Source organism: Ctenopharyngodon idella, chromosome 16 (assembly GCF_019924925.1).
Source record: "Ctenopharyngodon idella isolate HZGC_01 chromosome 16, HZGC01, whole genome shotgun sequence".
NCBI lineage: Eukaryota > Metazoa > Chordata > Actinopteri > Cypriniformes > Xenocyprididae > Ctenopharyngodon > Ctenopharyngodon idella.
This window is the reverse complement of record NC_067235.1, coordinates 21,284,589-21,309,799: the sequence shown is the minus strand read 5'-3', so window position 1 is coordinate 21,309,799 and position 25,211 is coordinate 21,284,589. Positions and strand designations below refer to the sequence as shown.

Here is a 25,211-nt window from a genome sequence, read left to right as displayed (position 1 = left end):
AATGTTAAGAGTAATGCACATGAATTTACATTGATTCATTAATAAATAAAAAATTTGCCTCCTCATTTCAGAACACCACTGCACGCCACTGCTGTACACATCATGTAAATTTACTGTTTGCCTGCAGCAACCTCAACAATATTACATCCTGCTACCTTATCAAGCTAGATCTCCAAAATTATTTTCTGACAGTGTAACTCTGAGGAGAAACGATGCACTATTAAATGAGAAACCTTTAACAGTGTTATGTTTTGTTTACTAAAGTTATGAATGCTTCATGCATCTGATTAATCAGTATGTCATACTTTGTGTATAACTTTTTGTAACAATCTTCCAGGCAAATTGTGTGACATTTCTGCAGCACTGGGATCAATCTAATCAAATTAATTTATTCACATGTGAATGTTAATTGCAGAATTATTCCAATGTATCTTAGCCTTTTCAAATTGCAATTACTGATTAAAAAGCCAAAACAGTTTAGTTCTGGAATCTCTTTTCATTTAAACATTATAATAACAACTTTCTAAATAAAATCATGAAAATTATGATTCAACTATCCCACAGACAGAATAATCCCATGGAGGTCCACTGGTTTCAAAACAAATATAAATACAGAAAAAGAAACATGTAATGAAAAAGGACAGCGATAGGAATAGGACATGAGATTAAATTATGTGGCTGGATTTGACCAAGTTCTGGCACCAAAAAACACTGACAATACAATACTTTCAGAATGCGGTTACTGATTTCTTGACACAGACTCCTTCCTAATCCTGATCTATGAGATAATAGCAGGACAGAAAGTTCATCTGAGTGGAAAGAAATGTATGAGAGGAGAGGAGAGGAGAGGAGAGGAGAGGAGACAAAGAACATGCAGGTATTGTGCAATTACGAAAGATCCCACAAGCACAATCTCAGCTGATTACTATGCACAAAAGTGGGCACTTGGTATTAGAAAAAAAGGGAAAGGGCATATTATTTCCACCTTTATAAACCGCCTGTGATATATACCGAGTTGGCAAATGGAACTATGCCCAGAGTAAACGGTATAAAATTAAAGTTCTGTAAACATCGACTTGCTTCAAACGTCATTGTGGGGACACGATCCACTAACAATAAAACAGAGAGCCTAAAACTGTGAGAGTGCTGCGTGGGAGTGTGCAAGGGCGTGCGTGTGCTCTGAGGGATGGAAAAGTGCTTGGCTGGAACGAGATGGAGAGACTCGGATGAAAAACGAAGAATCAGCTGGACAAACACACCATCCGTTCTTTCCAATTCCCTCTCCTCAGCTCTGTGCGGGCCACTAGCAGCAACAATAGACTCCTCTCCACCCAGCTGCCGACGGCGGCCAAACTTTCCTCTATTCCAGTAAGAGGAGCGCACTGCATGAGACGTTCATCTTTCTGAACCCACCACCCTTTTCCATACAGCCTATGCAAAGTGCAAAGCCGTTTCGGCTCTTGAAATCAGAGAATTATAATCCCAGACCATCATCTTCAGACCCTGAGTGCCAGTCTGAGGTTTGCATCACCCTCATTATGAGCAGTCCAGACATGGCTGAGGGCTTTTAGGTGAAAAATGACAGTTAGAAAAGAATAAATACAATGATTTAAGTTAGTATAGATGGTACTGGTTTTCCTTCTTCAGTAAATGTGGTGCAAATCATCTGCATTTGAATGTCTGTGGGTGAGAGTGGGCTGCCCTGTCTGTATTTGTGGGAGTCATAGACAGTTCCTCGACTTGCCATTCAGACAGCCAGAAGAGTCAAATTACGCAAGCTTACATAACAGTGAAACACACACACACACACACACACACACACACACACACACACACACACACACACACAATGCTAATGGAATAAGCCCTCTGCAGTCAAAGTAAAAAGGACAGATAAATTACAACCACGCTCCATTTTTCCATCAATTACTTCGCAGTAATTGTTGCATTTTGGCGTGACGTTGGCTATTAAACAAATGACATGCTTAAAATGTTACATCAAATAGAGTATATGGCTCATTGTGCTAAAGACTGACTGCTACTCTACAGCAAAAGCCAATACTGCACTAACATCCCATATGAAAATAGTATTAGTTGTGTCTGACCACACCGAGACTCTTTTAAGGAAAGTTAATTCAAAGAGCCTTGGAAATGAAATAAAAGGCAAAGTTATAGCATTATTAAATATTGCTTGTGTGACTATGATTTATGGATTGCGCAGATTTGGTATATTTTATAGATGAATGTGAATTGCATTTTCTACAAGCATGTAAAATATAACAGTGCCTTGTGGGATGACTGTACACAAATCACTGTTAATGCAGTCCGCATGTCTCATCGGACCCCATTTCAGCTGATGATTAATGTAAGTTTCATGTACAGCAGTAAAATAAGCATAATTTGATAATTTAGTGGAAAAAATACACCTCACTTAAAACAGATGGCGGCTGAATTAAGATTCTCTAACCTCTAACTCTTACTGAAATACTAAAATAAATTAACAAATAAATAACATATAATGAAGAGCAGCCATTAAAAAAAAGCCAATAAAAATGGACTTTCCCCAGTTGTTTTTTTTTTCAACTCAGTTGACAAAACATTCTTTACCATCATCACCAATTATATCACCTCAGAGTCCCGCAGAGCTAGTCAAAGTTCCTGTAAACTTGTGAGATGTCCAAACAAATGTATTGAATGACATCCAACCTTCCATAAAAACTGTGACCAATGAAAGGAAACATCACCATCACTTGATTACACAAGTGGATAACTCTTACAATCAAAAAGGAAATTTGATGAAAAAAGCCTGAATTGTTCATGACATATTCACTTAGGTAAAGCTTTTTTTTCCCCAAACAAATCATAAACAACAATATATTCCAAAGCCGCCTCGGTTGACTGTGGGTGTGCTGCATCCACGGTGCCCATTGAATTTCCGCTATAGCTACGATTACTGCCAATTTTCCCCTCATCCAAATCATCTTGAACAGCTGCATCTGTGTTTATGTGTCTAATGAGAATGAATACTCTATTCAACATACCATGGGCAAGGTGCACTGCATATAAAAAGGATTTCATAATCACAGTAGAGCAGCACAAAAATCTTCTTAAAAAACATTTTAAACATCAACCATATGCGGTTTGCCATATGCAGCCTAATTATCCAGTTAGTCTGAACTTTGCTAGCATGGCATGCCGGGAAAGACCTGTGGTCCGTGACGTTTGTTAACTTTCGCATCTCTTCAAAAAACTGACGCTATGGAGATGCGAGCAAAAAATAAGCCTGACACCAAAGTTTTAATGATGATAAACTCCCACATATCAGAATTATATGCACAATTGGAGAGGTAAATTGACACAGAAGTGTTTTATTTTTATTTTTATTTTTTTTTTACCTCCGGTCATGCAATTTCATTTTTTGCTGCAATGGCTGTCAGGCTTTGTGAGTCCTCATTAACTGTGATTAACATCCTGAGATACAGTATATTCAGAGCTTTTGCACACGTCATTCTTTCTAAAGTACCGGAGTGATGTGCAACCTCTAGATGCTTTCTAGGTTATAAAACCCCAAGACTAAGTGCACATACAGGAAACATAAATGCTTTAATAATGTCTCATAAAATTTAACATGTTTTTAAGGCCACGAGTACCACTATCAGTATCCACATAAAATAAATTGAGATGAATTTGAATTTAAAATGTCCTGTTACACATAATTATTTATGACTATGCATCCGGAACCAAACATCAACAGTTCTGCTAAATAGAAAATGAGCAAGATGACAAGTCAAGATTAACGAACTGGGACACGTCTGAGTTTTTATCCCTAAAGGTTACTTTCCCACAGTTTTAAGGAGGACAAAATTGCCCACAGGCTTATTTATTTAACTAAATCACTTTTAAAGTCTCTTCAGGCTGAGATTCTGTTTTCCCCATAGGAGTTGTTGCACTTATTGCAGCTGATAAAATAATAAGGCACTAAAATTAAACGTAGAAGCGTCAGCGCAGTGACCTGTTGGACGGGGCCTTTTTTAAACATGACACCACACAGAGTTATAAAACGCTGCAATAGTGTTTGACACTGCAATAGAGCCTGCAAAAAAGAGCTCTTTCCTCCCCTTGAGAAAATCACAGCACGCTGCATAGTGTTTCACAAGCCCTTATTAAACACACTCTGGCATCTTCAATTCATTCCCAAACTATTAAAAGCTCTCTTTACGGTCAGGCCAAAGATTTTGTGCTGTGACTTCCCTACTTCACTTCATTTCAGAGAAACTGTACAGGCAAACCAAAGTCTGGAGCTTGACTTAGTATTTAACTTCATCTGAAGAGAGTTTCTTCTGTTTGCTAGGTTTAAAGAGATAGTTTGCCCCAAAATGAATTCATTATTGTATGACTTTCTTCTGTTGAACACAAAAGGAGACATTTTTAATAAAATACTGGTTGTTTTTTCCATGCACTATAAAAAATGCTGGGTTAAAAACAACCCTAGTTGGATTAAAAATCCCAGTGATTGGGTTGTTTTAATCCAGCAGTTGGGTTAAATGTTTGCCCAACGTGCTGGGCAGTTCTATTTAACTCAGCTATTGTTTAAAAATTACTATATGGCTGGCTTAATATGAACCCAAAAACAGTAATCTTTAAACAATAATTGAGTTAAAAAAAAATTACCCAGCAGGTTGGGCAAACATTTATCCTAACCAGTGGGTTAAAACAACACAATCACTGGGTTTGTCCATTTTCAACCCAACTTGGGTTGTGCAATGGACCCTAAAAGTATCATAAAAATATATTCTATACAACAAGTGCACCTGAGTATCACACAGTGAATGCAGCAAAAATTTAAAATAAATGGCTGGATCTATTCGCAAGAAGTTTTTTTTTTTTTTTTTTTTTTTTTAATGAAAACAAACTCAGGAAATAACCAATCAAAGGAAACAAGAAACAGGTGCAGAGAATCAACCAAACAATGAACCACCATAGAAACAAATACTAATTTCAATTCAGAGGCTGCATCCTTTGAAGGACAGAGACTTCAAAAGACCATGTTTTTGAAGGCTGCGAAGTTTGGACCGAGCATTATTAATTGGGATCCTCTAGCCAACGGGGGACTGTTCTTGTCACCTAACAACTGTGACAGGTGCCATTGACAAGCGACAGTAACGTTTGTACTAGACTGCACTAGAAAGTTATATTCAACTGTCTGAAAACAAAACAGGGTCCACAACCTGTCTAATATGTTCAACTTGGTCCAATTCTGTACATAATAAAGAGTATAAACTATATAAAATCACATCTTAGTAAGATATAGGTCAACATTTGAACTGCTTTATGTATTTTTTTTTTTTCTTACATTTGTATCATTAGATATTTGAGTAAGTTGAAACCCAGTATTTACATTTAGAAGTGTAATCTGGCAATTTCTCTCAAAAAAATCATGTCATGAATTCTAGGGTAGGGTAGGCCATGAAGGCTCCATCTGTTCATTCCTTCATTGCGTGGGAAATGAAGGCTGCATTTCGAGGCCACATTTGAAGAAAGCTTTGAATTGGGACAGCCTCCGTTGCGCCATTGTGATGGAATGGCCTTTGACTGCAGCCTTCAAAGGATGCAGCCTTTGAATTGGGACGCAGCTAAAGTCCAACTCAAACTAACTCAAATACAGATCAAACCTGACACTGAGACTTAAAAAACTACTTCCTGTTTGAATATAACGTTTTTTTTTTTTAAGGTACTTCCAACATTAGATTTAGTAAATAATGACGAAAATGTTCATTTTTGGGTGAAATCTTCCTTTAAATTCTTACAGCTATAAAATCTGAACATTTGCGTTAATTTTCAAATTTACCATTTTCATCAAATTAAACTGGGCAAGTGTACATTCACAATCTGTTCCATTCAAAACAAAACACCAATTGCACAATGACACTGTATCCAAGCCTTTTTCATTCCTAAATAATCTTAAAACAACAGACAAATGTTATGTGATTTGCCACGCATAGATAATAGTATAATGTCTAATCTCTGCAAAACATGTAAAATGATTTCACAACACATGGCTAAGACCTAACAACCACTAACAAATGAGCATGATGTTCAATTTGATGCTATTCCAAATAATGTTTTGTTAAACACTGCTTAAAATTCATTATACTACTTTAACATGAAGAATGAAAACTGTAAAGAACATTTTTTAAATCAACCAAACCAATGAGCACAAGCATCTTTCCAAGGTGACTGGAAATTAAAACATCCTTCAAAAGCAAATAAATGGCATAGACCCAGGCTAACACATCTGGATCAACAGCTAACCTAAAATAAAACATCTGGATGGAGAATTTGTTGGCCTCTAAGCACCACCAAGGAGGAGTCAATACCACAGCTTGGCACGTGTGGGACCGACGACCACAGGTTTATGAGTACATAAAAATGCAGATAATTATTACAACATTGTTTGAGTGGACAACACCTGTTTTTCTCCGAGTTTTTCTCCCTTTATATTAACTGACACTAAAATGTGGTAAATGTCTGTTAACCTTGAGGTCAGAACAGTGTATTTGTACAATATGTGAGAGACAGTGTCAGGTGCCTTGCCGCTCCCATGAGTGGGAGATTCCTGAAATCCTTTTAGGCTTATAATGGCTCAGATATATAGCTCAAATACATCTTCAAATTGGCTGGTGTCACACTGAGAGCTACACTAAACACTAAACGAATTTTTGAATTTTCTGTTACCTGCAAAAATAATTCCTTTATGAATCTGTGTATCATTCGTTCATTCATTTTTTTGATTCAAAGATTGAAAGTAGAAAAATGAGAAAATGGCCTTTTTCATTTAAAAAACAAACAAACAAACAATTCAGCTTGAGGTTTTTTTTTTGTTTGTTTTTTTCAGGGGTAGAAAATTAATAAACAGCTTGAATATTCTATCTCTACATGTGGGCAGGAATGAAACGCTTCTTTTTGCTGATTGGTAAACCAAACATCAAACTGTGCCATCATAAGTTGTTTCTCAGATTCGTGCAACAGAATAACAGTCATCCGATGCTACAGTTGTACAGATTCTTAAAGCGTTTATTGCAACTACATTTCATCTCTTTCTCATTAAACAACCAGACTGGCTCGACACAAACCATACCGGAGCAGAGCCTAGACAAGGCATTATAAATAAAATTAATCAAGATATAAATTATTAAATTAGCTGAAAATTAAATATATATTTTTTTAAATGAGAAACTAAAAAGGTGTCATTTTCTCATTAAAATGATTTCTGAAGGATCATGTGACACTAAAGACTGGAGTAATTGCATTAGAAAAATTTAAACCAAGTGGCATTTATTTTTAAGAAAATCAATCATATTTTTAAATGTTGACTTAAATGTCTTTTTGGGGTCACTGTATAATTTTTTAGGTCATGTGACTACCAAAGCATTTTTTCCAAAGGCTAGTATATTTTTCCATTTGTTTTCAACTTGGAGTGCTGCATTTTTAAAACGCTAGCAGCGTGACGAGGTGCTAAGCGTCTATTTTACACTGAGTAATGTTTTTTACCAGTCTCCGAGAGTTGAAGAATGTTCAACTTTGGGTAAAACGCAGTGCTCATCACTGTCACTTTTTACAAGCCATCCAATCACAGTGCAGGAGGGGCGGGATAAATACTACACTGACCAACCGTCACATTCTGCTTGTACAACGATAACAAATGACAACAACATGCACATCTCTTCATTCAAAACTAGTGCCAGAGCAAGTATGTTACATTGTGTCGGCATTTTTATATTCAGAAACAAACTATTTGCAAAATCGGATACTAGTAACAGTTCCACGGATATTCCGTATCATAGCACAAGGCGTTTTAAGAAGAGCTCTGGCATTTTCAGCTGGCTACAAACGCTTTGGTGGACATACGGCCTGATTCATTTCATGCTAAATTAATTCATCATGTCTAAATTTAGCATATCCTGCAGCCTCAACTTAAATTTCTGGTACAAGAACCACAGGATTGCAAACCCTTTAACACATGGGATTGTAAAGATGCAGCACATTTAAATAATTCTCTATATATTAAAAAAAAAATGACTATAGAGTCAACACAGCAAAATGGTAAAATTTCAGCTGCTCAAAACACATAGAGCTCTACAAGGAAACACCTATTCTCAGCACCAAAGTTCTATAAACTGCCTTAAAGAAGCTTTTTGCCCTCTAATCAATACACAATCACAAAAAGACAACTCTGACTTCTACTCGGGAGTCGGGATAAAGCAAAAAAGCAGAATGTGCCAGCATTTCACTGTGGTTGGAAAATGAGGTTTCTGAGTAACTGGAGGGCATTTACATCCATCACAGAATGGTAAACCATTCAACCTCTTACCACTAGGAAATGAGTTCTTCTTAAATGATTCCTGTGATATTCAGTGCTTTACATTCTGTACAGCAGATCAACTATAGTACATGCAAATTCACAGGACAGGAAGATGCTTGGGGGCCTCCGACACCAATGGATTTTTAAATTATTCTGGAATCTGCACTAGCACTAACTTAATAAAAAAATTTTTTTTAAAAATCCTAATTTTCAGTCTTATTTAATATTATTACCTCATATTGTTCCATTGCTGGATACTTCCATGTGGAAATAACATCATAAAAACACCCCATGAATGAGTATACCAACCGAAACTGCCAACACTACACCTTATTTCTCTCAGCAGCCTCTCTTGCTTTAGGGTAAGGTTCCACAATTTTACTAGAAGGAACGGAATTTCAACAACTCGGCCAATTTCAATGATTTGTTACAGAGAAACATTGTCCTTAAATTGAATATTGCACAGATTTTTTTTTAACATAATCTGCTATACAACATGATGTTGTAAGCATCCAAAGATCAGAGTACATCTTTGTAGCTAGTACTAGGGGAATAAGCAAAAGAAGTCAAAATTACTATATAGCTTCCATAATTTGCACAGTACACTGCAGTGCAATTCTAGTTGGATCAAAAAGACCTGAAAGTCCCAAATATATATATATATATATATATATACATATATACATATACATATGCAATTGGAAAAGAGAAACAAATTAAACATTCCAAAACCTAAAACTGTGTTTACTCTGGATGTGATTTTTATACCCCACCAAGCCTATACTACATGAGCTCCAAACTGTTTCACAAGGCCCACAAAATCAGCAAAATGATTAATCCCAAATGTTATGCCATATTATTTGTCAAATATTTGTAATTCCAAACTTTATTTCCATTTTTTATGTAAGAATAAATCTTAAACTGATGGTTTTCAAAAGGTTCAAACCCAGTGAACACAATCAACCACTCAAAAGCGAGTCCAATGGCTCTCTTGAAACAGAGGGGTAAATGATTGAAAATGGTGTTTCTAAGTCCTAGATGCTCATCGATCTGATCCTAGTGTGTGTGGGCCAAATAAAAGAATGTCTTAATCCTCTTTATGGGGGCCACAAAGTTTAAGGAGACGTGTTCAGCATAAATGACAACTCTGATACGCAATTTCTCTGTAATTATCTCAGGAATAATGACAGGAAAAGTATCCAACCACACTGTTAATCCATGTTGCCCTTCTAAAACATGGTCAATAAGCTACTGTAATTAGACTGTGTAATTTTACACCTAGGCAATTAGACAACTGCGGTTTTGACCTTTGGATCTGCAACCGCAAATCCCTCTTGCTCAGAATCAAGCCGAAACTAACTAAACTAGCAGACGACTTGAGTTTTTTTAAAACAGTTCAAGTCTATAATGATGCGCCTATATCTCTTTCAAAAGTCTCCATAAAAGATGGCAAATTTATTTTATAAACTTAGTAATAAGCAAAGTCCTTTCACATTTGCATTCAGTTACAACTTGTTATTCGAGAGTCCTGGGTCATGGAAAGGTCATTCATACACCCCTGACATTTCACATGAAAGTCTTTTTTGATTTAAAATTTTGTGGAAGGAAGGTCACCCTCAGAATATTAGAAATTACCCAGTGTGTTCTCTAGCATCTGAAGATCAGTGGTGGAATAAGAGGGTCAGCAGGAAGATCTGTCTAAACCATCACTGCAAAAAGGTCATCTCACACTGGGCCATTATTTTGGGGTTCAATGGTCTGATATGAACCCTGCTGGACAAGCACAAGAAAGCTGACATATATATATATATATATACAGGTGCTGGTCATATAATTAGAATATCATCAAAAAGTTCATTTTTTTATTATAAATTATTTTTAAAAATGAAACTTTCATATATTCTAGATTCCCCACATGTAAAGTAAAACATTTCAAAAGTTTTTTTTTTAAATTTTGATGATTAGAGCGTACAGCTCATGAAAGTCCAAAATCCAGTATTTCAAAATATTAGAATATTTCCTAAGATCAATCAAAAAATGGATTTGCAAAACAGAAAAGTTCAAGTTCTTTAAAGTATGTTCTTTTGTGCACTCAATACTTGATCGGCAGGACATATTACAGTAAATGACTTGCTCCTAGCACAAATTACTGCATCAGTGAAGTGTGGCATGGAAGTGATCAGCCTGTGGCACTGCTGAGGCACTATTGAGCCTTCAGATCATCTGTATATTGTTGGATCGACTGTTTCTCATCTTTCTCTTGAAAATATCCCATAGATTTAGGTCAGGCATATTGGCTGGCCAATAAAGCACAGTAATATCATGGTCAGCAAACCACTTGGAAGTGGTTTTTGCACTGTGGGCAGATGCTAAAGTCCTGCTGGAAAAGGAAATCAGCATCTCCATAAAGCTTGTCAGCAGATGGAAGCATAAAGTGCTCCAAAATCTCCTGGAAGATGGCTGCATTGACTTTGCACTTGATAAAACACAATGGACCAACACCAGCAGACGTCACGCCCCCCCCAAATCATTACTGACTTCAGAAACTTCACACTAGACTTCAAGCAGCTTGGATTCTGTGCCTCTCCAGTCTTCCTTCAGACTCTGGGACCATGATTTCAACATGAAATGCAAAATTTACTTTTATCTGAAAAGAGGATTTTCGACCACTGTTCACTGTCCAGTTCTTTTTCTCCTTAGCCCAGGTAAGATGCTTCTGACGTTGTCTCTGGTTCAGAAGTGGCTTGGTAGTCCTTTTCCTGAAGATGTCTGAGTGTGGTGACTCTTGATGCGCTGACTCCGGCTTCATTCTACTCATTGTGAAGCTCTCCCAAGTGTTTGAATTGGCTTTACTTGACAGTATTCTCAAGCTTGCAGTCATCCCTGTTGCTTGTGCACCTTTGCCTACCCAATTTCTTCCGTCCAGTCAACTTTGCATTTAATATGCTTTGATACATCACTCTGTAAACAGCCACCCCATTCAGTAATGACCTTCTGTGACTTACTTTCTTTGTGGAGGGTGTCAATGATTGTCTCCTGGACCATTGCCAAGTCAGCAGTCTTCCCCATTAGTGTGGTTTCAAAGAACAAGAGATACCCGGAATTTATACTGTAGGGATGGTCATTTAATGAAACTCAAATGTAAATATTCTAATATTTTGAGATACTGGATTTTGGACTTTCATTAGCTGTACGCTCTAATCAACAAATTAAAAAAAAAAAACTTTTGAAATGTTTTACTTTACATGTAGGGAATCTAGAATATATGAAAGTTTCATTTTTTAAAATAATTTACAATAAAAAAATGAACTTTTTCACGATATTCTAATTATATGACCAGCACCTGTATATATAGTCAAACCAAAAATCATTCAGACATTTTTGATATTTTTTATATATTTTTACTAGTGGGTGCAGGACACTAGTTCATTTATGTAAGTGAGGACAGCAAAATAAAGTAAACTCTGACATATTATACCCAAAAATTCTTCATACAGTGGACTACCAGTAAAATTTATAAAAATTTGGAACCAAAAATTATTCAGACACTTTGACATGACCATGTTTTGCTTAAGTGTTATCTGACATAATTAAGATGAACTTTTTCTGACACAGTTTAACTCTGAGATCTTGTCATATTTTTTTTTACCATTTTTTTAAACTACAGTGAATAAACTGTATTAATGAATGAAATGTTCAAGGTGTCTGAATAAATTTTGGTTTGACTGTATATACCCATACATATAAACTTTACTCAGCAACACACCACTGAGAGATTGAAGGAAATAACACCCAGCCGCACCTTACACTGCTTATTTCATGCTGTTGTGATTATCGCTCTAATCTGAGATTGTTGCTCTACCCTGGTGGTCCGTTTGACACGTTTAACACCCATGAGGAAGTCTGCTATTTGTGTGAGTGTAAATACTTAAAAGATATTTGCTTCAAAGAGAAGAAGGCAGAGGGGTTTTTTTCTGGTTAATGTGAGCAATCTTTGAAATTAGGGATGCACAATATACTAGCACCATAACAGTTTCTACTTCGCCTATGTCCGCCATTGCACAGACTCCCCTCATGTAAACAAAGGAGATAGCGGCACACAATCTTGCGTCAGACAAAAGAGATAACAGCACGCACTCCATCGTCACAAGCCAAAATCTCCAGTTTCACCATCTACACAACAACACTCCAACCGGAGTTTCTGAAAATCTTCACCCTGGCAGGAGTTTTCAAAAAGGTTCCGTTTCAGTGACCTGATACTGCGTTTGCGTGTGGACGAACGGCCAAACCGCATAGAAAAATTCCAAACCTGTATGACTTTCTATCTTCTGTGGAAAACAAAAGAAAAATATTGTGGACAAAAAAGCTTCTTTGTGTTCCACAGAAGAAAGTAATAGGTTTGAACAACACAAGAGTGAGCAAATTATGACAGAATGTTCATTTTTGGGTGAACTAGCCCTTTAACAAACACTGGGTCAAATATAAAAAAAATAAGTAATATTAGCAATACTATCAAGTGACAGATGAATTTGCACCAAAATACAGTAATGTGATTGGACGTACAGTCTTTAACCTCATTAACAAAAGATATGGACACTTTTCTTTTCAATTTTATTCTTTTAATTTATCTCTTAACAATGCACAATTATATGGGTAATTGAACTCTAGCATAGTCTTTTTCCCTCAGCTGTCCTGTGACCCTATCAGAACAGATCTGTGGCACATTTTTGGGTTGCAACTCACCAGTTCTGAACCACTGATAGTCTGGTAATGAGGCATTCTTTCCAAATACTTTGCATCTAGCGAGATTGCGGAAGGCTCTCTTGTAATGTTGAGGTTGTGGAATGCTCTAAAATTTTCCCTCATTTGAGGATCCTAGGAAATCCCTCAAAATGAATCACTGAAAACAATGAGAAGACTTGAAAAGCATTCTTATATTTGATCAGGGCCAGACCTAACTCACTCCACAAAGTACAGCGGTGAGGGAAAAAAAGCAAAAAAGAGGCATAATTTGAGAGATAAAATATGATAATGGCTGCTAATCACGTTGAACCAGTACAGGAAGCTGAGAACGATAACAATCTCACAACATATGCCAAGCTCGTCAATGAACTAAAGGTTATGCCTATTTAAACTGGCATATACTTCAAGGAGTCTGACAAAAAAATCTGACAGCACAGTCTCCAAATTCCACCATACAATACAATTTCTGTTATGACAGGATGTATATTCAACTCTCCAGACAGATGTTTCAACTTTCCTAGAGGCGTTCAGTTTCATTTGCCTTGAGGCAAGATTTTTGACGATTTGTAGAACAATTCAAAAGCAGAGTGACAATGCCAGAGCTGAAAAATAAGCTGCCAGTCAGATGAATGTGTTTGCTTAAGGAACGTGCTGAAGGAGAAAGAGCTTAACAATAAAATCAAATGAAATTATGTTCAGCAGTCTCTTACCTAGGTCTCCTGAAGGTAAGGCCGTATTGCTGGCACGCTAGACCGACAGTAGGCGTGTACACAATGGGCATGAATCTCTCTACGTCTGAGATCAAGACCCGGTAAAACAGCTTCTCGTTGCGGTCCTGAAGGCCCATCAGAAATATGTATCTGTAAGAAAGTGGAAAATAAATACAACAACATGCATTAAAGGACATTTTATAACAATATTCAGCAAATGCTAAAGGAAGGGACAATAATAATGCAACTAAAGCTAGAAAGCAGGACAGACACAGGGTATGGAGAGTAACTTCAGGACCTCCTGGGATTATACTGCTCCATATTTAAGGGAGGATTACCCAAACCACCCACCCAACCATTTAAAGCTGGCATAACAGTCTTTTATTTGCATAAAAATATTTTATTTTGGTCATTTTAATGTTAAAGTTTTCTGCCAAACTGGAGCTTCTCAAAACAGTTACAGGGAATCGGAGCGAAATGTCACACATATTTGTTTAATTGGTCAGCCCCCTTCAATTCTTAATCTGTGACTATAACAGAGAAGGACAAGATTTCAGCAACAACAGTCAGTAAGTGTGACATCCCCAACCTATTTTTAAGTTGTTCTGATTCAGCTAGTGTGACACCAGCTTAAAGCAGGAACAGACAAGCCCACATCCACAAGTGAGTAAGAAGGTGAGTAAAGGCAATATGAGGACTGGGGAGAAAATGTGTGAGACAGAATGAAAGATGATAAACTAAATGCTGAGGAAATCACTCTGAGCTACATAAATTTATTAAAATCTTCACAATCGGTTCACACCTCTTCTGTAGTAGTGTATACAATGATAATGTTTTATATACCCACTTTTAAGTTAAAGGGGACCTATTATGCCCCATTTTACAAGATGTAAAATAAGTCTCTGATGTCCCCAGAGTGTGTATGTGAAGTTTTAGCTCAAAATACCCCACAGATAATTTTTTATAGCATGTTAAAATTGCCACTTTTTGGGGTTGAGGAAAAACGCGCCATTTCAGTGTGTGCCCTTTAAATGCAAATGAGCTGCTGCGCTCGGCCTAAGAGGGCGGAGCTTCAAGAGCTCCTTCTCCGGTGTCAGGATTCAGCGGGACGCACTATAATGTCAGAAACTGCGAATATATGCTGCATGGAGATAGAACAGGTATAGTTTAGTTTATGGTTATAACTTATATTGTCTTCTTGTTTTTATCCACTATATTAGTACAAGCCTGTTTACCGATGAGTTTTATAACGTTTATTGCACTTAACACAAAATATGAAGCGTCTGTTTTCACTCTAGAAATTCACTGTAAGAGCTTAATAAAACACAGTGCATGTGTGCATTAAAATATTATCCATAAACTCTCTCTCTCTCTCTCCCTTGCATTATCATCAACATACACAGCGAAGAACACAGAAACACTCATTACAACTAACAGTAAACAAATACAGTATATAAAGACCTTATTCCTTTTCGGGTGGTGCTTAATAAACTGGTAAACTTTATATCTGTAAATCAACTCCGATGAACTGTAATAAAGTGCTCTCACTTTCATTACTGCCATATCCAGTATCACTCTGGAGGCTGTAAGCTGGATCATGAACAGTTTACTGATCTATCCTTGAGTAGCAACTTTTTAGCACAACCTCTGTTTTGTATTGTCCCTTTTTATTGGCATTCGTTCACTAAGCAGTCCGGTGTGAAATGATTCGCGCAGACATAAACAAATTTCGGTAGAGTTGAGGGAGCATTTTCTTCGAAAACAAAATTAATCCACCTCGTCTTCAGCGGCTCAGATTTCGGGAGTAAATGGAGAGAGCTATGTGGATTAATCCATTCAGCTACAAAACACCTAAAACGCTTGGGAGACGTTCTCATCAGTGCAGCAATAGCAGACTGTGAACTCGCTGTGAACTTGCTCAGGACGGTTCTATGTTAAAATGGCAGTGTCTGTCAGCATTCGTGTGGCTAAATTGACGTCACATTGCCAGGGATCTGGACACAGCTTGTTCTGAGACACTGCTTATGATTTATTGGGATTTAAAAAAAAAGGAGTGGTTGGATTTTTATCATTATAGGGTGGTTTTGTACACACACTGCCAACACACATTTATGTCCAAACACCATGCAAAAGTGAATTTTGCATAATAGGTTCCCTTTAAAAGCAACTGAAGAAGTCCTACTATGCCTTTTTTTTTTACATTTTCAACTTTCTTTAGTGTGTAATGTTGCTGTTTGAGCAATAAAAATGTCTGCAAAGTTATAAAGCATAAAGTCCACAACAAAGGGAGTTATTCTCTATATCAGCAAGCATTGTTTCTGAACTGATTGTAGGCTTGAGTTTTTTTTCCGGGAACATACATTTCATAATACCCCTCATTTAAATAATTCCCCCCAAGGCATATGGAAAAAAAAAAAGGGGTAAGGCCTGGTAGAGTTGTATTAGTGGTGTGATGAAACTCTCGGTTATGATTAGGGGTAAGACATTTCCAAAATACGCATGAAGTGGTTGACCAATCACAACACACTGGTCCAGCCAACCAATCAGAGCACATTGTGCTTTATGGAAGGAGGGACTTCATAGAGCCCAGAAAGTGTTACAGACAGACTGGGAAGAGAGGTGCAGCAATAATGTAAAGTATGTGAAAAATAATGTGTTTTTCAAACATTCAAGCATGAAAACCTAATCAAGTAGTCCCCAAAAACATAATAAAGACTGAAAAAAGGCATAATAGGTCCCCTTTAAAACTAAGTAGCATCCTCTGATGAGACACGCAAGATTGTTTGTCTTTACTTTGGTTTTCTGGTGGATTTATTGTAGTTGTGTGGTGGATTTTGGCCTTTTTTTTATTGTATATGTTGGAAAGTTTATAATTTCGTTGTATGTTTTTTACAATGACAATAAAAGAAGAACTAAATTGAATTGAATTGAATTGAATTGAAGAATTGAATTGAATTGATTTTAAATACCATAGAAACTCAAGTTTGAAATATCACCTATGATATAATTTTTAAAATACATATATATTTATATATATTACTATATATGTTGATATATTAGATTTTTATTTAAATATGTTTTTTATTATTATATATATTATGATATTGTTTCTTTTACCACTGTGAGAATGAGAGATTACTTGAGAGAAATGAGAGAAATAACATGACAATGCCAACAAATGTAGTACAGAGATGGCAGGAGGAAACTGTCAGATGTTTACCCCAACTGTCACATTTAAAATGTTTACCAAATGATCAGACTGTCACATTAAAAAGTCTTGACCATGTGCTGCTGCTTGAAACAAAGCTTAAGAATAACTGGGGCTTTTCCCTGCTTATGTTAAAATGTTAGGAAAAATACACACGCACAAAAATGCCCCCAGAGATCTTAGACATAAGTTCCTTGTTATAGAAATATGTTTAAGAGAAATACATTCAAGTTCTACATCTGACCCAAATTAACAAGACCACGTCACATTCCCCATCAGTGCGAGCAAGCTTTCCATCAAGGCAAGAGCATAATATCTCACTTGTTTGGCTCAGAAAAAGTGCGCACACCTTCCTCAGGCAGGAGGAAACTGTCCGATGTTGCACAAGGTGGGATGAGAAAAAAAATCGAACTCTACCTGAAAGTGTCAGCTCTGTCATGACAAATTTAGACAGCAGTGCTCTGACAGCGTTTGTGAGGGTGAAAGGTGTGAGCGATATTTTGGCACCCTGTTACCTAACTAAATCTCAGGAGAGTCAACCAAATGTCATTCTTGAGACTCAGCTCAGCTAGAATCTGGCTGGATTGGCCGTCTTCTATTTTGGCAAAGCCAACTGCTGTAAAGCTGTATGTATTCCCAATAAACTGTTGGAAGTAATGGCTTTCACAGAGTTTATATTGTTCCTGCTATATGCGATGGCAAGTGCTTAGACTATGTTAACAAGCGTGATAATTCTGGACACTAGGGAACATTTTCTTTGCATAACTTTAATTTAAAATACTTTCTATATTTCTTTCAAGGTTATTTTTTTTCCTGATGTGTAGGGCTCCACAATATTCAAGAAAAATGTGATGCGTTAAATATCATAGTATGTGATTCTTTATATATAGTTCAAGGTCCACAAGTCTTAAAGTAGTCCACCCTGTGAGACAATAATCAAACAAATGAAACTATTCGCAGTATGTGATGAATTAGCTCTAAGAGCTCTGTTCACTCCATCTTGTTGTATGTTGTGGAATGTTTAGTCACTACTGCTCCTCAGTCATGTTGACAGTCTAAACTGAACCCAGCCTTTAACCCATTAACCACTGGTTATGGCAGAGACTGGTTTCAGAGGCCTATGCTGCAATTTGTCAACAGATTGTCAAAACTATTTGTTGTTAATGTTTTTACTCTCATTTTTTTACTTTGTCTTTTATCCCTTCAAATATTTTTGTTAAAAATGTTGGCGGGCTGCCCGTCCCTTCACAAAATTCATGCAGCAAAACATCAAAATAACTTTGATAGTCTGGGAAAGACTCCCTCATTGCTAAAGCAGACAGTAATATGAGTGCCAAGGTCAGGGTCATTCGTCTGAAAGCAACCCATCCAGAAATAAACCGCGTCCACTGTCTGCGAGGACAAACCAAAGACAGTTACATGACTAGTAGCCTTGAGATATGACAGAAACATAATTTCCAAAAAAGTCAGGCATGCAAAACATGGGAACAGATCCCATGCAGGGACTAGTAATGAATTCTGGGAAAATGCTAACTAACAAGATAGCTAGAACTATTGATGTTATTTTGATGACACTTTGATGATGCTTTTTATGTCCCATCAACTCTTGATGTCTCTTTGCTTTGTAGTTCAGAAAAATGGGGAAAGCAAAAAAGAGACAAAAAAGAAAACCATTCTTGCTGTAATAAAGGATCTAATTGTATTGAGTGTGCAAATGGTGGCAACATAACACTATAACACTTATACTAACACTATTTCTGTGATCTGATGGTGTGAAATTTAGTCACAGAAAACAACTGATCGATTTGAAAGAGTAATTCTAATGAAGCAGGACTGAGAGCAACAGGATGGAGGTCAGTACTCCATTTCCTCACCTGTCCAAGTCATCCTTTTTCAGCTCGTAGTTCCTGAGGACCCGCAATACTTGCACATCCTGGCTGAGGAAGCAGGGAGGCAACAGGCCATGAATGCCCAGCTCCAAGCGCTCTTCCAGGGAGAAGGCCATCCCCTGCAGAGAGGACACAGAACAGTCAACTATTAACTATTACAGGAGCTACTGAGCATTGAGAACTGACACTAATGTGCACTGCTAAATTTTAAATCAGAGAGAACTGAAAATTGCAACCCATTTTACTTCCATAATGTAACTTTTTTTAAAAAGTGAAACAGGGTATCTACCTAGTTCTGCCTAGTTCTGTCATGAAACTCTAGATGGCACAGGATGATGGGGCCTTAACGCAAACTGATGATATTCTCAGCGTTAACTACTTGGCACAAGCTGATTGGTTGATGTTGCATCTGCAGCCAATGAGCTTGCTTCTCACAATTAATGGCTGGTTAACATTCACTAGCAGTTTGCAGCATGTTTTCAGAGTCCCTCTGAAACCCTCCACCTTCCCCAGCTTCCCCAATAATCAACAGCAGCAGCAGCAATAATCTACAACAATAGCAATAATCAACAGCAGCAGCATAGCAGATCTATCGCCAAGACCAAATGCATTAACATTGTCATATCCATTACCATTCTAAAAATCTTCAGAGAGTTGTCAAGCCTCGGAAGCTGTATTATTAAAAGATTGTTTGGAAAAGCTTAAATAAATCCCCATATTCCCCTTCCGTATGTCTCAGATGACTTAAAAGGCCTTTTGTCACTGTTCTCACAAAGTTCTCTTCCAGAATCACTGTTTGTTATGGTGGGGAAGTCTGTAATGCAAGCAAAGCCTCAGAAAGGTCACAGAGGTCACAGTTGGATCACACCACTGTGTGGTGTAGAGCTAAAAGGGCAAGACTGCTGCTTTGCTGCTGCAACCCTTGACATTTACCCTGACCCTGACCTTGACAAAACAAATGCTACAGCCAGGGTGCCGTGAGTTCATATTACCAGACTCCACATGTTCAAGATTGAGCTCCACATGGATGGATGCCTGTAGGAATATCTGTCAGGACCAAAAGCTGTGGCATTTGAAGCTAGCCTGTCTTTTCCTTAATGACAGACTTGCATCATCATTGCCGCGCCTCTGGCTGCTCCTTCAGAGGAACCACTAAGGAAGGCCCAAAACCCTGAAAGGCTGTGCTAGATTTGCTTTTTAAACAAGTATATGCAAGCTTGGCTTTTTAGCCCTTTTTCATCTGTTCAGGTTAAGTGGTCTGTTTGTAAAAATGATTTTGGCCTTGTAAACATGAGAAGACTAGTCTGCACACGTGCAAAAAGATGTGGTGTTAAACAAAGGAACTCGCCATGTAAAAATTCTGAGGTTTGTTGGTTTGTAGAGCTCCTGGCACTTCATAAGTTGTAAATCAAATGCAATATTTCTGTATTATCTGCAATTTATGTATGTATTAATGTAATTTAAATCTGTGTGCAGTCTGTGTGGAAAATAAGATCTAAACCATAAAAGGCAAAGCAGACAAATGAAAATATAGTAGTCAACATTTGAAGTGGATCAAAACCTTTAATCAAAGTTGTCCTGAAACCTTCTTCGTAGGACAACTTAGTTCTTAGGACAACTTTGATAAACTTTTTTGATCCACTTCAAATGCTGACTACTGTATATTGATATATATATTATTTAAATAGATGCATTTCAATGTGCATATTTGAAAATATATATTTAAATAAATCTAAACATATTCATATATAAAGTAGGGGTGGGACGGTTCAGATTTCTCACGGTTCGGTTTGTATCACGGTTTTAGTGTCACAGTTTCAATACAGTTCGGTATGTGCTATGTTCAGTAAAAAATAGGACAATTGTGAAATAAAGATAAAGAAAATAAAAACACATAATCTAACTACAAGAAACAGCACAAATAAATACATGAGAGCTAAGATACAAATAAAATAAACAATGCTTTACAGGTTTTTCAGGTATCTAACAGCTTTCAGATACAGAAATTGAATAAAGTAATCAAATATAAAATAACACTTCATATAAACTTCTTTGAATAATTAAAGTTGAAACATTATTGAAGTTACAAAAGCTATTCAGTCAAGAGTGATTTCTTCGTGCTTTGTCATTTGATTAACATTAAAACACAGATAGCAGGAATATTAGACCGCTTTCCCTTTAAGACATAATTCAAAGATCCAGTACACTGATACTGATACACATGCGTTGTCTGTCTCGTTTTTCTCCTAAGACATGCTATGTTTGTTAGGATACTCGCTAAGATGGGCATGTTGACAATTTTTGTGTAAATCTGTCCGTTTAGGTGCAAGACTTGAAAGAGAATTTGCGCGAGAGTATTTGCGCGCTGTGACGCGGCTCTCCATGCACGCGCTTCGTATGAGTACACACAAATCTCCTCACAGCGCGCGCGAGTTCTCTTTCGCGTCTTACGGATGAATGTTTAAATTGGCAAGGTTTAAATGAGTTTAGTTTAAACACAGATAGCAACGTGAGATGTTCAGGTCTCACCTGCGCTCGCGTCGCGCGCTATCAACACCCGGGTGATGACGGCGTAAATAACTGGTCATAGAGCTTTCAACACATCATTGAACATTTGTTTACAACGAGTGACTGTTTTGTCCATGTTCTTTTGATCATCGCTGTTGTAGTGTATTGGGAAACTAGAATGCATATCCATCGACTGAAACATACATTAGCCGAATCCATCTGTCTGTTTTGCACGTTGTTTTCAACAAACCATATTATAGATGCGTCGTCAAATTTGGGATGAACCGCGGTGCAAGCGCGTGCCGAACCGTGGGTGGAGAACCGAACGGTTCGATTTTTTACAGCGACCCGCCCCACCCCTAATATAAAGTATGTTAACATACAATTAAAAAATTTTGTTTTACTATTTATTGAAACATAAAATCCTCAACCTTCCTCGGACAAAACTCTTTTATGACAGCTACACATACAACAGCACTCACCAATATAACAGCAACAAACGGCATGTAAAAGCACTTTTTGGCTTCTAAAAAGATGAGGCACAAATAGAGACTTATTACTCAAAAGCCATTTTATTTGTAGCTTCTATCATGTCTGTCATCTTCTAAAGCTAACTGTGCAGTGCGCCACTGATGGTCTGTATTTAAGAGCCTCGAAAAGTCACCGCCATCTTGCCAGGTCTGAATTGCAACCTTTGTGATTAAAAACGGACATTCTATTTTCTCAAAAAAGCTGGTGGTTTATGCAAGACTATCCCTAGACACTTATGACTACCAGATTTCCTTTCTGTTGGTTTGTAGGGCTGTTAAAACACTAACTATACTGTATATTAGAGAGTGGAGCTCTGCTGAAAACATATCCAAGACAACTTTGACTTAAATAAGCATTCCACTGACCTTTACTGACACATGCAAATGTCTAAAAGTGCTTGCTATTTCTGTAACTAGCCATTCGAGAAGACTGAAGATGACTCAAAAGCAACAGCAACAGGGATTCTCAATGAGAATAGCTCTACCTAATCAAATATAATTACTCAAACAGCTCTACGAACACTGAATGGTTCCTTGTGGCATATGTGTAATGGAGACATTGGTGGAACCGGGCCCAAGCGGCAAATTAACGTCTCTGACAATGGAGCTGCGGGTGGAACTCCAGAGGGCACGTCCACAGGCCCCCAGGACTGGCATTCTGATCATGGCCATGGATGGCTGGACTGGGGAAAGTGGTCTGTTTGATGGCACGCATGGATGGCAAGATTAGAGCAATGAGTCCCAGAGCTCCTGGCGGGGCTGCCGTGGGAACTGGTGAGGTACTTGGTGCTGGTTAAGAGCAGTTCAACTGAGTGGAGTGCGAGACTTGCAAATCTTGCTCTATATATAGAAAACACAACAGTAGCGCTACTATCTAGATAAAAAGGGTTGCAAACTGATTCACATGAATGACTAAAACTAAAAAGAATGAGAGCCAAGTGATAAGTATATTGTCCAGATGGATGTATCGCTTAATAGCACTTAAAGGGATTATTTACTCAAAAAGTAAAATTCTGTTATCATTTACTCACAGACTAAAAAGTAATCTGTCTTTTTCAAGATCCAGTTATCCAGGTTGATTAAACATTACAATGTCATACATTTTTTTTTTAACTGATACATATGCACAGATGAATTGTTCACAATAAGATCTATAACATGCATTTAGAAGAAGAATGAAAATCCTTCAAATTTGGAACAAAATAATGATCAGCAAATTATGAGTTAAACTTATATCAGAGGCCCTGTCATGTTTATTGGCTCAGGTTGTTACAGCTTTGCTTTTTGTAGCAATAAAGGGACAGGCAGGGCAGGAATGTGTGAACGCTTCCACATGCGCAACGACCACATTAAAGACGCCAATGTGTTGTGTGCCAACACGTGTTATGCCCACACAAGCTCAAGCAAGGAGAGCTGCTGTGCATGCCAACCTGTAATCTCAAGATCAGTGCCACCACCCCTCTATTTTGGCCATGACCAGTACCACCCCAAACACACAGCACTAAGTACTTTGTGGCAAACATTAAAGCCTTTCTTTTGACTGATAAAAGCCAGTCTACAGCTTTCAAAAGCTCTTCAAGACTTCCAGCAAGAGGTCACGTTGAAGAACTCAGGGATTCCATTTCAAACAACTCAATCTGAATCCTGAAATTCCCAGTACTTGTATGCGGAAAAAGTTGCAGCTGCTTCATAGAGTGCCAAAAAAGCACCAAGGCAGAGAAAAGGCAGAAAAGCAAAGCAAAGCTGTTCTTCAATGGAATTTTACAGTGGGAGTGATGTTTCTTGATCCTGTAATGGAGAATGCATGAGAGTCCATGAAGCACATCAGTGTCAGTGGCATTATAATGAACCGCTTTGGATGAAGTATTGCATTTTGTGATCTCACTGATGAGAAAAATTTGAGCTGAGCCATTGCATAACCTCTGCTTCCAAAAATCCTTCCTTGTTAATCGAATTGTGACTTTTCTTATCATATATTCAGGACTGGCCTAATGTTCTTGGAGCAAGACCAAAGCACTGCCAATGGGCTTTTCTTCAACTTTGGCTACTTTTATGTTGGGTTGGTTTCTATTAAAATTTTGAAATGTCACAGATATGATATATGTGATACTGTATATATATACTGAGATACAATGGAATTGGAAATGTAACTGTGGTGGGAATTTGCATTACTTGATGTGAATAATAAATGAGCATGTGAAAAGCGTGCTTTAAGATAAATTTATTTTCTAAAATTCCACAGGGCTAAAAAAGTCCCTATAGTTGAAGAAACAACCCAACTATGCATATCTACATACACACATAAAGTAGACCAACATTCACACACCAAATATAACTTCAAATCTTGCTCCAAACGGAAATCATGGTGTGAAGCAGGGCTCACTACTTGGCCCATTTCTGATTCTCAAAATGACAAAGGGACGTGAGAAAGGAAATCATTCATGTCAGTCTAATATAGACACTGGCTCTCTTTCTGAGAAAGAGATCAGAGGCTGAGTTTTTGTCCTATTGTGCTTCTCACATTTCTCTTATGTCCAAGTGGTGACCTTCATCTAAGTGAAAACACTAAAAAGTTTTCTGTTAAGAGAATGCTTTGACCTGATGCAACAGCCATGCTAGTGATCAGACACAGAGACAAGAGTACCAAGCTCCCTTATGTCAGTGAAGTGTACAAACACACAGTACAAACAAAGGAACAGAGAGTGGGAGCTGTATGTGAGACTGCTCTGACATTGCTGATGACAGAGGATGTTTTTCCCTGCTGTCTGAGACTCATTGGAGACGGTCAAATCCAAATAAAATGGGTGTGGGTAGTGCAGTACAGTAGATGTCTACAGATCTGAGATGATTTAAATCATAAGTTTGGGTTAGTAAAATGGACTATGGTTAAAGGTTGAGCTGCACAATTAATCGTTAAAGCATCGCAATTTTAATTCAAACACCCACGCGATCTTATTCCTAAATGACAATGATTCTGCTATGTCTACTAAACCTTTGACAAGTATGATCACAGCGGAACATTCAAATCTGCGTTGGCACTGTCGCTGAACCAGAGAGAGCAGTTGCCATGTCATGAAACAGCTTGATAAACAGTCCACACAGAATCATTATTTCTGTTACAATAAATTAAATTACCACAGAAATGGGATAAAAGTTTATAGTTCGTATACAAACAAAGATTTCTATGGTAGCAATCAAAATAGAATGAATCACCTTTTGAAAGTAACTTGATGCTTCAAATAAAGAATGTATTAATTACAC

General features: G+C 37.5%; 1 protein-coding gene across 1 annotated transcript in view; it reads right to left on the bottom strand.

Annotated features, from left to right (window-relative positions):
• The window catches only part of me1 (malic enzyme 1, NADP(+)-dependent, cytosolic), an 82,802-nt gene that overhangs the window by 36,206 nt on the left and 21,385 nt on the right, over window positions 1-25,211 (bottom strand). The window contains exons 2-3 of the mRNA XM_051866048.1: window positions 18,898-19,031; window positions 13,816-13,965 (exon numbers count right to left, since the gene is read on the bottom strand). Of these exons, the coding sequence (XP_051722008.1) occupies window positions 13,816-13,965; window positions 18,898-19,031 (284 nt within the window). The remainder of the gene's footprint in view (window positions 1-13,815; window positions 13,966-18,897; window positions 19,032-25,211) is intronic.